Source organism: Palaemon carinicauda, chromosome 17 (genome assembly GCF_036898095.1).
Source record: "Palaemon carinicauda isolate YSFRI2023 chromosome 17, ASM3689809v2, whole genome shotgun sequence".
Taxonomy (NCBI): Eukaryota; Metazoa; Arthropoda; class Malacostraca; order Decapoda; family Palaemonidae; genus Palaemon; species Palaemon carinicauda.
Genome location: NC_090741.1, coordinates 42,118,602 through 42,133,252, shown reverse-complemented (window position 1 = coordinate 42,133,252; position 14,651 = coordinate 42,118,602). Strand labels below are relative to the sequence as shown.

The window sequence follows — 14,651 nt, the reverse complement described above, 5'->3', positions numbered from 1 at the left end:
AAATTTTTTTTCTTTTGATTTTTAATTTTCATCACTTTCAGTGAAGAGTTACGGTACGTTATCGCAGTCACCATCTCTACCTCCTCCCCGACCGTCTGTCTCTTACTGCGTAGCAATTCTTGCACCTGTGTGTGTGTGTTTGTGCATACGCACACGAGCGTGTTTGTATCAATATTTGTTTTAATTAATAAAGGAATTCAGATTAGCTGTTATTACTTTCTTAGTCACATTTAATTGTTTTTCAACTCGTTGACGCTGTTAAAAATCATATGTACTCTAAATGCATTTTTGTTTAATCTCTCTCTCTCTCGGAAAAAAAAATAATAGACGTCTCTAACACTATAACAGCGAAGAACGAGAGAGAGAGAGAGAGAAAGAGAGAGAGAGAGAGAGAGAGAAAGAGAGAGAGAGAGAGAGAAAGAGAGAGAGAGAGAGAGATTTTATTTAAAGAACATGTTAATGCTATGTTTAGAGAGAAACAGAAAAAGAGAGAAGACTTTTTTTAAAAGAGCTTGTTAATGCTATCTTGGTTTTCTTTGCTTCACTTTTTTCTTTCTTTCTGTTCATCACGCTGGCCCTTCTCACAAATGATCGTTGCCAACAATCTCTTTGTCCTTTATCCCTATCAACAAAAGGCGTTCTATCTCTTCCAGGGTATTGCTACGATGTCTTGTAATAATGGTGATCCCCTTCGATGGTTTATCTGCTTTAATGGCTGCCTTCTGCTTGATGATCGTCGAGATCATAGGCCTATTCCGGCCATATTGTTTAGCCATATCACTCACATGCACACTGCTCTCATGTTTTTCTATAATTTCTTGCTTCAATTCTAATGAAAGAATTGCCTTCTTCCTTTTCTCACCACTACCTGTACTGAAACATAGCTTCTTAGGCACCATGATTATACGTAAAATCAAAAAGGAAATGTGATAAAAGGAAGAAAATAAGCACTGTTGATAACAGACCAAACAGAGGACAACCACACGATATACACAAGAACAGAGAAACAGAGCACTCGACGCTCAATGGTGTCCCTCTTACGTGCTGCCATCTACCGGCGTAAACAAGATCTACATCGGATGTTGGAGCATTACTTCGGGTGTCTAGACAGAAATTTGGTCGAATTTTACCTCGGATGTTGGAAAATTCCTATGTTAGGACAATTGTATGTAGAGGGTCTACTCTACTGCTCATTTTCATAACTTTCATATTATCTAAATTTTTTTTAAGGCCTTTTGGATAAACATCTAAATAGGTATGTTGAAGGTAATTGTTCCCTAGTTTGCAGTTTGGCTATTCCAAAGGCCTTGGAGCATGTGTTGCCTTCGTAAAATTTCCAGTGTTGTACAGAAATACCTTGATTGTGGTTTAAAGGTATAAAGGCCACTCATGAATGGCAGAGGCAAGGGGTAGTGACAATGCCTTAGCTAGCAGGACACTGCCCTAAAGACTGACCATATATACATATGATCAGTGCTCAAGGCCCTCTCCACCCCAGATAGGACCAAGGAGGGCCAGGGAACGGCTGCTGATGATTCAGCAGTTAGACCTTTAGACTCCTGCAAACTCCCCATCTTTAGCTCACATGGGTGGGTGAATTTGCTGTGACTACAAAAAACTATTGAACTTGAGCAGGACTCAAACTGCAATACAGCAGATAAAAAGGCAGGGACATTTCCAATAGGTCACCACATCCCGGTCAGGAAGTTCATATGATTGGCCTAGATTTTAGTGGTGCATTTTACAGTGTTAATCATGAAGCCTTTGTTTTCCAACTCAAAATAGTTTGGTAGGGTTATGGTTTCTTTACATAATTATTGAAATTTTAGGTAATAGATTGCAAAGATTAGTTGTTGATGGGCACCATGATGAGTATAGGAATGTAATATACAGTACTGTATATGCGCATATGTGGTTTTGCCTAGAAAACAAGCTTGTAGCATATACAGATGGTGCTACTCTCTTTGCATCAATTCCTTCTCCTGAATGCAGAATTATGGTTTCTGAATCCCATAATAGAGATCTGGCTAAAATTAGTGCATGGTGTAAATTATGGGACATGAAATTAACCCTTAACAAAACTCAAAGTATGATTGTAAGTAGGTCAAGGACAGTAACTGCTCGACATCCATATCTATGGTTTGATAAGGTGTTTTAAGTACACTACAAAAAAAAGTTATTTTGGAAAATCGGTCCATCTTTCTGGGTTTTTATATAGTGAATTTTGCCATTTTTTAATGTTAGGAAATGAAACCCTATTTTTCAATATTAATCTTACCCGATGATCATGTAGCTGTCAACTCTGTTGCCCGACAGAAATCTAAGGTCGGGATACGCCAGCGATCGCTATACAGGTGGGGGTGTACACAACAGCGCCATCTGTCGAGTAGGTACTCAGGTACTTCTTGTCAACAAGAACTCAATTTTTCCTCTGTCGTGCCACCGGCAAGACCTACTTGGATACGCTGTTGTTTCTGGAGTTGTTTTTCACGATTTTGGTGATGTATTCGCTCTAGATTTTAGCCTTCGCTATTCAGGAACCTTTATCATTAGCTTATCAAGCTTTTTGATTAAATTTGGATTAATTGTTAATGAACTTTGCTAGATTTTGGAATTCCCCCTTGACTATTTCTACAATTCAAGATGTCTGACCATTCTCAAGTCCCTAAGTACAGGCAGTGTAGCGTTAGGGCTTGTTCTAGGCGTCTTCCGAAGGCCTCCATAGATCCTCACACCGTTTGTTCCAATTGTAGGGGTAAATCCTGTCAATTGGAAGATCGATGTGAGGAATGCGCTGGGCTTTCGGAATTCGATTTTAACGAATTCCTAAAAAATGCACGTAGGCTAGAGAAGGATAGGATCAGGAGGAGTTCTTCTCGCTCTTTTGATTTTTCCTCTCCCCATGCCCCTCAACCTATTCCTTCCCCTATAGTGGTGACTCCCGACCCTGCTACTAGTGCTCAACCCTCCATGGCGGATATGATGCGTGCCATTCAGGCTCTTGGTGACAGAGTGGAGTCATTAGCTAATGACCGGAATCAACTTTTGGCAGATGTCAAAGAGTTGAAAGCGCAAAGTGCAGTGGGAAGTGTAGTGAGTGCAAGTGAAGTGAAAAGTGTCAGTGTCAGTGTTGCGCATGAGGGTACATCTGTTCGTGCCAGTCGTCCTCCCAGTCCGGGACCTCTTGCAAGCTCCCAAGCCCAGGGGAGAAGCAATGTCGAAGGACCAAAGGGTTCGGCAGGCCTTGATCAGCGTACGGATGTACCCTCAGTGGTTGCGGACGTATCTGTCAGAGATCGTCCCATCCACAAACAGACGAATGAGCCCTATCATTCCTCGTCTGTGGAAGAAGTTTCGAGGAAGAAACGTTGGACCAAGGTCTCACGACCTCTCAAGCGTAAGGTCCCTTCCGAGCGAGTCCAACGGCCCAGGTGTAGCCACTGGGTCAGTTCGGACTCGCCGCAGTCTTCCGAAGACTGCACACCTCCCAAGAGAGGTAGAGTGGTTCCGCAGCAGGCAACTACTCCGTCTGTTGCCGCACCAACCACGGTAGATCCTAAGTGGTCCATGCTGCAGACTATGCAGTCTCAGCTTGCTTCCTTTATGCAGGAGTATCGTGCTGAGAAGGTTGACACTGCACCAGTTAACCTACAACCTGCCACGGTTGTGCGCTCAGCAGATACTGCGGCTGCCTGCTCCCACACTCCACCTGTGAGAGCTCCACCACCGATGCGCAGTCCACCCTGCCAGACGCATGTTCATGCTGCACCCTCCGTTGACATGCGTGAGCTACCGCATCAGCAGTGGGAAGGTGCTGTCGAGCTGCCGTGTTTTGACACAATGCGGCATGCTCCGCAACCCATGCGGCATGCTCCGCAACCCATGCGGCATGCTCCGCAACCCATGCGGCATGCTCCGCAACCCATGCGGCATGCTCCGCAACCCACGGCAGTCCCTCCCACGCACCAGCACTCTGCTTTTGTTGTTGCCAGCTCGCAGACTGACCAGCAGCGGCATGATGTTGGATCCGCAGCAGCTACGCATGCACCCGTGCTGCCGGATTCAGCCGTTCAGCTTTCTGCTCCACCTTTGCCACTTCCTCCTCAGCTTTCGGATGATGGAGTATCTGATGACGAAGCTGCGCATTTGGACGATCCGCACTCCGACTTAGAAGAACCCAAGTCTACGCCTCCCTCCTTAGACTTTCGGAAAGTCCTTGCCTTGTTCAGGGACTTGTATCCGGAACAGTTTGTGTCTGCAACCCCTCGCTCTCCTCCCTCCGAGTTTGCTCTGGGCATGCAGTCAGCAGCTCCTGCCTTCACCAAACTTGTACTCGCTCGCTCATCCAAGAGAGCTTTGAGGGTTATGGGAGAGTGGTTGCAGTCCAAGAAGCAGCTGGGAAAGACTGCTTTCATCTTTCCGCCTACCAAGCTTGCTTCCAAATCTAGCGTCTGGTATGCCACGGGAGAGGAACCCGGCTTGGGAGTTCCTGCCTCTGCCCAGGGCGACTTCTCAAGTCTGGTTGACTCTCCCCGCAGGCTGGCTATGAGACGATCTAAGATTTGCTGGTCCTTTTCTGACATGGATCATCTGTTGAAGGGAGTCTTTCGTGCTTTTGAGATCTTCAACTTCCTCGATTGGTGTTTGGGAGCGTTAAGCAGAAAGACTTCCCCTTCGGATAAGGACTCTGCCATGCTTATCATGTCTAGCATGGACAAAGCCATTCGGGATGGGTCTGGTGAACTTGCGGCTTCGTACGTGTCGGGAGTGCTTAAGAAGAGAGAACATCTTTGCTCCTTCTTGTCGGCTGGGGTCACTCCTTGCCATAAGTCGGAGTTGTTGTTTGCTCCGCTCTCCAAGTGTCTCTTTCCGGAAGAGCTGATCAAGGGGATGGCTGCCTCGTTGATCCAGAAGGATACCCATGACCTGGTGGCGTCCTCCGCACGTAAGGCTAAAGCTTTACCTTCCGTGCCTAGACCTAGGATGGACACACCAGCGTCTAGGTTCATCCCGCCCTTTCGTGGCAGAACCTCCAGCAGAGGAGGTACCCGTGCCGACAGTCACCGTGGCAAATCAAAGAAGGGTTCCAAGTCCTCAAAAGGCAGAATCTGACTGCCTACCTCTCCAGACAGCAGTGGGAGCCAGGCTCAAGAACTTCTGGCAAGCTTGGGAGAGCAGAGGTGCAGACGCTCAGTCTGTGAAGTTGCTAAGGGAGGGATACAGGATTCTGTTCTGCCGCAGTCCCCCTCTAGCAACGTCTCCCATCAACCTCTCTCCCAACTACAAGGAGAAGGACAAGAGGCTAGCGTTGCAACAAGAGGTGTCGCTCTTGCTACAAAAGGGAGCGGTAGTCATAGTCCGGGACCATCAATCCCCGGGCTTCTACAACCGTCTCTTCCTGGTAGCGAAGAAGACAGGAGGTTGGAGACCGGTGCTGGACGTCAGTGCTCTCAATGCTTTTGTCACCAAGCAGACGTTCACAATGGAGACGACGAAGTCGGTCCTAGCAGCGGTCAGGAAGGAAGACTGGATGGTCTCGTTAGACCTGAAAGACGCGTACTTTCATGTCCCCGTCCATCCAGACTCCCAACCTTTCCTAAGGTTCGTCTTTGGAAAGGTCGTGTACCAGTTCCAAGCCCTGTGCTTTGGCCTAAGCACGGCACCTCTTGTGTTTACCAAACTGATGAGGAATATTGCCAAATTCCTTCACTTGGCAGACATCAGAGCCTCCCTCTATTTGGACGACTGGCTTTTAAGAGCTCCGTCAAGTCGTCGCTGTCTGGAGAATCTCAGATGGACTATGGATCTGACCAAGGAATTGGGTCTCCTGGTCAATATAGAGAAGTCCCAACTCGTCCCATCCCAAACCATTGTCTATCTAGGTATGGAGATTCACAGTCTAGCTTTTCGGGCTTTTCCGTCGGCCCCAAGGATCAGTCAAGCCCTAGAATGCATCCAGAGCATGCTGAGAAGGAACCGATGTTCAGTCAGGCAGTGGATGAGTCTAACAGGGACACTTTCATCGCTGGCCCAGTTCATCGAGTTAGGGAGACTCCACCTCCGCCCCCTTCAGTATCATCTAGCTGCTCACTGGAGAAAGGACATGACGCTAGAGGCGGTCTCAGTGCCTATTTCCGAAGAGATGAGGTCTACACTGACGTGGTGGAAGAACAGCATTCTTCTCAAGGAAGGTCTACCATTGGCTGTTCAGACCCCCGACCACCGTCTCTTCTCGGACGCATCGGACACGGGCTGGGGTGCGACACTGGACGGACAGGAATGCTCGGGCACGTGGAATCAGGAGCAAAGAACACTTCACATCAACTGCAAGGAGCTTTTGGCAGTTCATCTGGCCTTGATAAACTTCAAGTCCCTCCATCTAAGCAAGGTGGTGGAGGTGAACTCCGACAACACCACAGCCTTGGCGTACATCTCCAAGCAAGGAGGGACTCATTCGAGGAAGTTGTTCGAGATCGCAAGGGACCTCCTCATTTGGTCAAAAGATCGAAAGATTTCGCTGGTAACGAGGTTCATTCAGGGCGACATGAATGTCATGGCAGATCGCCTCAGCCGGAAGGGTCAGGTCATCCCCACAGAGTGGACCCTTCACAAGAATGTTTGCAGCAGACTATGGGCCCTGTGGGGTCAGCCCACTATAGATCTATTCGCTACCTCGATGACCAAGGGGCTCCCGATGTATTGTTCTCCGATTCCAGACCCAGCAGCAGTTCACGTGGATGCCTTTCTTCTGGATTGGTCCCATCTAGACCTGTATGCGTTCCCTCCGTTCAAGATTGTCAACAGGGTACTACAGAAGTTCGCCTCTCACGAAGGGACACGGTTGACGTTGGTTGCTCCCCTCTGGCCCGCGAGAGAATGGTTCACCGAGGTACTGCAATGGCTAGTGGACGTTCCCAGGACTCTTCCTCTAAGAGTGGACCTTCTGCGTCAGCCGCACGTAAAGAAGGTACACCCAAGCCTCCACGCTCTTCGTCTGACTGCCTTCAGACTATCGAAAGACTCTCAAGAGCTAGAGGCTTTTCGAAGGAGGCAGCCAGAGCGATTGCCAGAGCAAGGAGGACATCCACTCTCAAAGTCTATCAGTCAAAATGGGAAGTCTTCCGAAGCTGGTGCAAGGCGAATGCAGTTTCCTCAACCAGTACCTCTGTAACGCAGATAGCTGACTTCCTTTTACATCTAAGGAATGTAAGATCCCTATCAGCTCCTACGATCAAAGGTTACAGAAGCATGTTGGCAGCGGTCTTCCGCCACAGAGGCTTAGATCTTTCCACCAACAAAGATCTACAGGACCTCCTTAAGTCTTTTGAGACCTCAAAGGAACGTCGGTTGACCACACCAGGCTGGAACCTAGACGTGGTTTTAAGGTTCCTGATGTCAGCAAGGTTCGAACCGCTTCAATCAGCCTCTTTTAAGGATCTCACATTAAAGACTTTTCCTCGTTTGCTTAGCAACAGCTAAAAGAGTCAGTGAGATTCACGCCTTCAGCAGGAACATAGGTTTTACATCTGAAACGGCTACATGTTCCTTGCAGCTTGGTTTTTTAACTAAAAACGAGCTTCCTTCTCGTCCTTGGCCCAAGTCGTTCAAGATCCCAAGCCTGTCCAACTTGGTGGGGAACGAACTAGAGAGAGTACTTTGCCCAGTAAGAGCTCTTAAGTACTATTTAAGACGTACAAAGCCATTACGAGGACAATCAGAAGCTTTATGGTGTTCTATCAAGAAACCTGCTTTACCGATGTCTAAGAACGCAGTTTCTTATTACATCAGGCTTTTGATTAGAGAGGCCCATTCTCATCTGAAGGAAGAAGACCTTGCTTTGCTGAAGGTAAGGACACATGAAGTTAGGGCTGTCGCTACTTCAGTGGCCTTCAAACAGAACCGTTCTCTGCAGAGTGTTATGGATGCAACCTATTGGAGAAGCAAGTCAGTGTTCGCATCATTTTACCTCAAAGATGTCCAGTCTCTTTACGAGAACTGCTACACCCTGGGACCATTCGTAGCAGCGAGTGCAGTAGTAGGTGAGGGCTCAACCACTACATTCCCATAATCCCATAACCTTTTTTAATCTTTCTCTTGAAATGCTTTTTATTGTTGTTTTTTGGGTTTTACGGAAGGCTAAGAAGCCTTCCGCATCCTGGTTGATTTGGCGGGTGGTCAAATTCTTTCTTGAGAAGCGCCTAGATTAGAGGTTGTGATGAGGTTCTTTAGTATGGGTTGCAGCCCTTCATACTTCAGCACCTAGGAGTCGCTCAGCATCCTAAGAGGATCGCTAGGCTCAGTAAGGAAGACGTACTTTAAAAGGCAGAGTAATGGTTCAAGTCGACTTCCTTACCAGGTACTTATTTATTTTATGTTTGTTATTTTGAATAACTGCTAAAATGAAATACGGGATACTTAGCTTCTAATGTTAACATGTATGCTGGTCTCCACCCAACCCCCTGGGTGTGAATCAGCTACATGATCATCGGGTAAGATTAATATTGAAAAATGTTATTTTCCTTAGTAAAATAAATTTTTGAATATACTTACCCGATGATCATGAATTTAAGGACCCTCCCTTCCTCCCCATAGAGAACCAGTGGACCGAGGAGAAAATTGAGTTCTTGTTGACAAGAAGTACCTGAGTACCTACTCGACAGATGGCGCTGTTGTGTACACCCCCACCTGTATAGCGATCGCTGGCGTATCCCGACCTTAGATTTCTGTCGGGCAACAGAGTTGACAGCTACATGATCATCGGGTAAGTATATTCAAAAATTTATTTTACTAAGGAAAATAACATTTTAATGACCAGGCGTAGTCTTATTTGAAATTTTAGCCACAAGAAACAGGGACCTTAGGAAAGTGTCCAAACGAGAAAATGTTCTCATGCGGAAAAGTGTGTTCACACACTTCATACTTTAATCCAGCCCATATTATTATTATTATTATTATTATTATTATTATTATTATTATTATTATTATTACTACTATCCAAGCTACAACCCTAGTTGGAAAAGCAAGATGCTATAAGCCCAGGGGCTCCAACAGGGAAAAATAGCCCAGTGAGGAAAGGAAATAAGGAAATAAATAAATGAAGAGAACAAATTAACAATAAATCATTCTAAAAACAGTAACAACGTCAAAACAGACATGTCATATATAAACTATTAACAACATAAAAAACAAATATGTCATAAATAAACTATAAAAGACTCATGTCCGCCTGGTCAACAAAAAAGCATTTGCTCCAACTTTGAACTTTTGAAGTTCTACTGATTCAACCACCCGATTAGGAAGATCACTCCACAACTTGGTAACAGCTGAAATAAAACTTCTAGAGTACTGCGTAGTATTGAGCCTCGTGATGGAGAAGGCCTGGCTATTAGAATTAACTGCCTGCCTAGTATTAGGAACAGGATAGAATTGTCCAGGGAGATCTGAATGTAAAGGATGGTCAGAGTTATGAAAAATCTTATGCAACATACATAATGAACTAATTGAACGACGGGGCCAGAGATTAATATCTAGATCAGGAATAAGAAATTTAATAGACCGTAAGTTTCTGTCCAACAAATTAAGATGAGAATCAGCAGCTGAAGACCAGACAGGAGAACAATACTCAAAACAAGGTAGAATGAAAGAATTAAAACACTTCTTCAGAATAGATTGATCACCGAAAATCTTGAAAGACTTTCTCAATAAGCCTATTTTTTGTGCAATTGAAGAAGACACAGACCTTATATGTTTCTCAAAAGTAAATTTACTGTCGAGAATCACACCTAAAATTTTGAAAGAGTCATACATATTTAAAGAAACATTATCAATACTGAGATCCGGATGTTGAGGAGCCACCGTCCTTGACCTACTTACAATCATACTTTGAGTTTTGTTAGGATTCAACTTCATACCCCATAATTTGCATCATGCACTAATTCTAGCTAAATCTCTATTAAGGGATTCACCAACCCTAGCTCTACATTCAGGGGATGGAATTGATGCAAAGAGAGTAGCATCATCTGCATATGCAACAAGCTTGTTTTCTAGGCCAAACCACATGTCATGTGTATATAGTATGAAAAGTAATGGGCCAAGAACACTACCCTGTGGAACACCAGATATCACATTCCTATAATCACTATGGTGCCCATCAACAACAACTCTTTGAGATCTATTACTTAAAAAATCAATAATAATGCTAAGAAACGACCCACCCACTCCCAACTGTTTCAGTTTGAAAACAAGGGCCTCATGATTAACACGGTCAAAGGCAGCACTAAAATCAAGGCCAATCATACGAACTTCCCGACCACAATCAAGGGATTTCTGTACAGCATCGGAGATTGTAAGAAGGGCATCACATGCTCCAAGGCCTTTACGAAAACCAAATTGCAAACTAGGGAGTAGATGATTACCTATTAGCTCGTGTTACCTCCTCTGGCTTGAATATACGCAGGTTACCTCCTTTGGCTTGAATGTACTCAGGTTACCTCCTTTGGCTTGAATATAAGCGCACGACGCCAACTTGCGATACTCAGGATTAAATGGTCAATGGCCTCCTGGTCCAGTCTTTGTCACTCCTCAGTGAGGGCAGCTATGAGCTTATTTCCATTGGTTGGTGGGGGAAGATGTCTGCACGACTATCCCGAGCTGATCCTAAAGGTGTTAATTTGGATAGAGATTCTGGAAGTAGGCAGACTGGCCAGTCCATATGACAGATTCCTTCTGTATCCAGACAGTCCTGCACCACCCTTGCTCGATGGATTGGTGCGTTTTCATCAATTGACATAAAATCCAGGTTTACAGCACCAGCATAGGCACGAACAATAGGGAGAATAATGTCATTTTGGTACATCTGGGCATTAATCGGCCCTTGCTGAAACACATGAAGGTCTGTGTGACCCCCGACACTGATCCCAGCCCACACCGTAACAGGGATCACCAAAATAATTGTGCTCCACAATGGCACACTGTGCAAAATGTACCCCACGGGCCCTCTACACTCTGGCGTCTGTCGTTTATGGTGACAAAATCTGGACTCGTCAGAGAATACACATGACCAGGCCTCGATCTTCCAGTCCACGTGTGCATGACCAAATGCCAACCTCGTCTGACGGTGTCTAGGGGTCAGTCTTGGGGTCACAGCCAGATGTCTGGCATTCAGACCATCGGCATGCAGTCAGTTTCTCATAGTTTGAACTGTGACATGAACACTGGTGGCATTTTGGAGATTGTTTCGCAGTTCTTGTTGAGTTCAAGCAGTTTTATTGAGCGGTTGTCCTCAGATATTGATGCTTACGGGCAGTTAAAGTATGGGGCCGGCCTAAATTTGGTCCGTCATGATACAGGGCTGATTTTATAATGATCAGGTTGACATAAATCTTGATTCATAGTTTATATTATTATAATTATTGTTATTATTATCATTATTATTATTATTATTATTATTATTATTATTATTATTATTAATACTTGCCAAGCTACAACCCTAAGTGGAAAAACAGGGTACTATAAGCTATATGACATCTATTATACTGTAATATTATTACCGATCTTGAAATATTTTATATTTTTACTTAATACTTCTCGTATATAGTTTATTTCCTTATTTCCTTTCCTTGCTGGGGTTTTCCCTGTAGGAGCCCTTGGACATGTAGCATCCTTCTTTTCCAACTTGGATTGTAGCTTAGTAATAATAATGATAATAATACCAACACCTTTGCTAACATCATATTGAAATCATACTCCTATTAAAGAACTCAAAGTTTGTTTAAATTTGGTTAGGAAAAATAAAAAATTCTTAAAAAATTGGGATATTTATTTCCAAACTGAATGGATGAATGGCTCAATTGAACATTTATGCTCATGGTGCACATGTTCAGCAAGATTGAAATTAAAGACCTGCACCAAGAAGTTTTGTTGCACGCACCTGAGCAAGACCTTTGGAGATTAACCATCAGGGTTATCCAGTTTCAAAGTCAAAGTCAAAATCTTTATTTCCATTATTACAATGGTTATTCTTTTGTTAAAACATAAACAAAAACTATGATGAAAGTACGTACTTCATTACCAAGATGAATAATGAAAAGAAGTTTGATTATTCTTGCCTTAAATTGATAATACAGTATTATTACTTTTTTGAAGCAAGAGCTTCTCATTAGTAAAGCTAAATGGAAGAGAAGTTTCTGATATTGAAGTATCTTGCAATATGATTAGACAGGACTTTGTGTGAAGAGGTGTGATAGATGGCATAATTTTCTTAATAAAGCCATTAGTTCTTTTATTCATTCTTATGTGATACATATTTATACTAGAGGTTCCATTTGCTATTTTACCTTTCAACTGTTTAACCTTTCTCTTTCTTCATAACAGACAATGTTGAAACTAATAAATGATCGCCTTCAACACCAATTGCACGATGATGTGCTTGAAATAGCTTGGTCAGCAATGTGGAATGTGACTGATGAAACTCCCATTAATTGCCAGCGTTTTCTCGATGGCCAGGGCATGACTTACTTCCAAAAGTGTCTTAAGGTACGAAGATGAGATGTCAGGGCTTTGAAAGCCAGATCTTGAATTAGTTTATTATTGTTATATATTATCTCATTTATGATGTGTATTGTGTAAATTACTTTTTTGCTAAATTAGACCATGATAGGCGGACCAAATTTTTTGTCATTTCATTCCATGAGCTGACTCTTGCCTTCCTCTTACTCATATCAAGGATATGTGCATTTATAAATACAGAAGAAAATGTTTTAAAAAGTTTCTTTCAAGAAATAGATACTTAATTTTGTATATTCAAGATTCATGCCTCATAAATATAAAGGATTTTATTTCTCCATAAATACGAACCATTGTCTTTAATAGGAGTATGATTTCAGCGAAGTTGAAGATTCCCATTAAAACTTCTAATGAGGGGTTGGTTGTGGGTGGCTGGTGGAGGGTAGGCCCCACCCACCTGACAAGCAAATATGCCCTCACTTTGATTTTGGCCATAGTGCACAACAGATGTACTTTAATCCCTTATAATCTAGCTGTTTCAATGTTTTGCTTTTTCTTTTAGATTGAGTAAATGTACTGGCAGATTGATATGTTTGAAGGATATTAAAGGAAGAAGACAAGGTACTGACATTGTTGTCTGAGGGATATTAAAGGAAGAAGACAAGGATATGCAATTGGTTCCAGATAAACTGTGACCGTTTTCTTTCCAAATCTGCTTTCAGCCACAACATACTTGTTTCTATTGGCCATCAAGATTGTTGCTGTTAATTCCCTCGCTAATGTAGCTTTACGACAGCGTAAAACTAATGAAGTTAGCATTTGTTTAAACATCTCTATTACTCTTTTGGAGGAATGAGGTTTTGGTACTGCCAAGTGGTGAGGGCAGGGGCACCGCCCTTCTTCCCTGCTGTGTCTTACCAACCCATAAGGGGTGCTAAGGGTGTATCACCTGGTAGTGGTGTCTTTCCCAGGTGGGAGCATCATCATTGGCCTGCTCGATCCCAGAAGAAGGCAAATTTGAAAATTCTCCTTCTCTTCTAACTCATCTTTATAAGATTCTTTATGCTGCAACCTCTAGATGAAAAGCAATTAGAAAACATCATAGAAGAATTTTAGGAAGACTGATCGATAGGGGTCGCGTATGTATGACACTGACCGATCTCTCACCACGTGCACTTGGGAGATAGTATTGTACTGAGAACCAACCCTTTCTAGTATAATGTTGTTACACGGTGCAAGTACTCACGCCTGCTCGCACTCAAAAGGTAGGTCAGGATGAAGGGCACCCCGCTCTTCCTCCTCTCTTCTCCTGCAGATTCGAGGAACCCTTCAAGATCTCCATGAAGAATAGGACAACCCTGAATAAAGTCAGCAGTGGTGGAAGTGGAACCTACATCGATCCTCTCACCTGAAAAATCAATGAGTTCTTCCCTCTTACAAGTAGAGTGAGTGTGACAATGATACGAGATTGTCTTATCATAGATTGTTTTGTCACCTATCTCTGTGTAACCAACCCCACAGGGATCAGTCACCGTGAGATAGGCTTCCATGCGCCTGAGCTCCTCACACTCTGTCTTCATGCACTCGGTCTCCATGCACTCCATCAATGCATGATCATTCTTCCACTCAATGTGGACACCTCACAGCTGTTCTTTAGTGTCACAAAACACCTATCATTTACTTCATCCCAATGGTCCAGTCTTTGTATTTAGATCTTACAACAAGCAGAGATCCACCTCTGCATCAAGATCTTTAGACACACCGAGACCAGTCCACGATACAAAATCTTCCCTCGCACTGAGATCGTCTCCCATATTTCAAGACCTTCCAATGCTTCCACACAATAGGGATTAGAGACAGGTAACTTTCCAGGACTGCTCTGGGCACATTTACAAACACAGAGGTGCCACATCCCATTCATGAGATTGTCGGCATGACTGCTCTCCACCAGGTAACTTGCACTCAAGCGATACACCAGCGCTCCATTTAAAGCCATGCTCCCCATGCTATTTAAAGGCTAACCAAATAGTGTTTCCTCAGCCACTGAAAGCATGAGAGCTAGGGACACTTCAGCCTCTGAAGGGTAGTTTAATCTTTAAACGATCATTCCTTCTTCCTCATCTGAATATTGTTCAGGTTCCGTGCTT

At 43.8% G+C, this 14,651-nt stretch overlaps 1 protein-coding gene across 2 annotated transcripts in view; it reads left to right on the top strand.

Moving 5' to 3' along the window:
* LOC137656696 (protein zer-1 homolog) overlaps positions 1 to 14,651 on the top strand; it is a 98,115-nt gene that overhangs the window by 55,307 nt on the left and 28,157 nt on the right. For both annotated transcript variants that reach the window (XM_068390901.1, XM_068390900.1), the window contains exon 8: positions 12,373 to 12,534. In XM_068390901.1, coding sequence (XP_068247002.1) covers positions 12,373 to 12,534 — 162 coding nt within the window. The remainder of the gene's footprint in view (positions 1 to 12,372; positions 12,535 to 14,651) is intronic.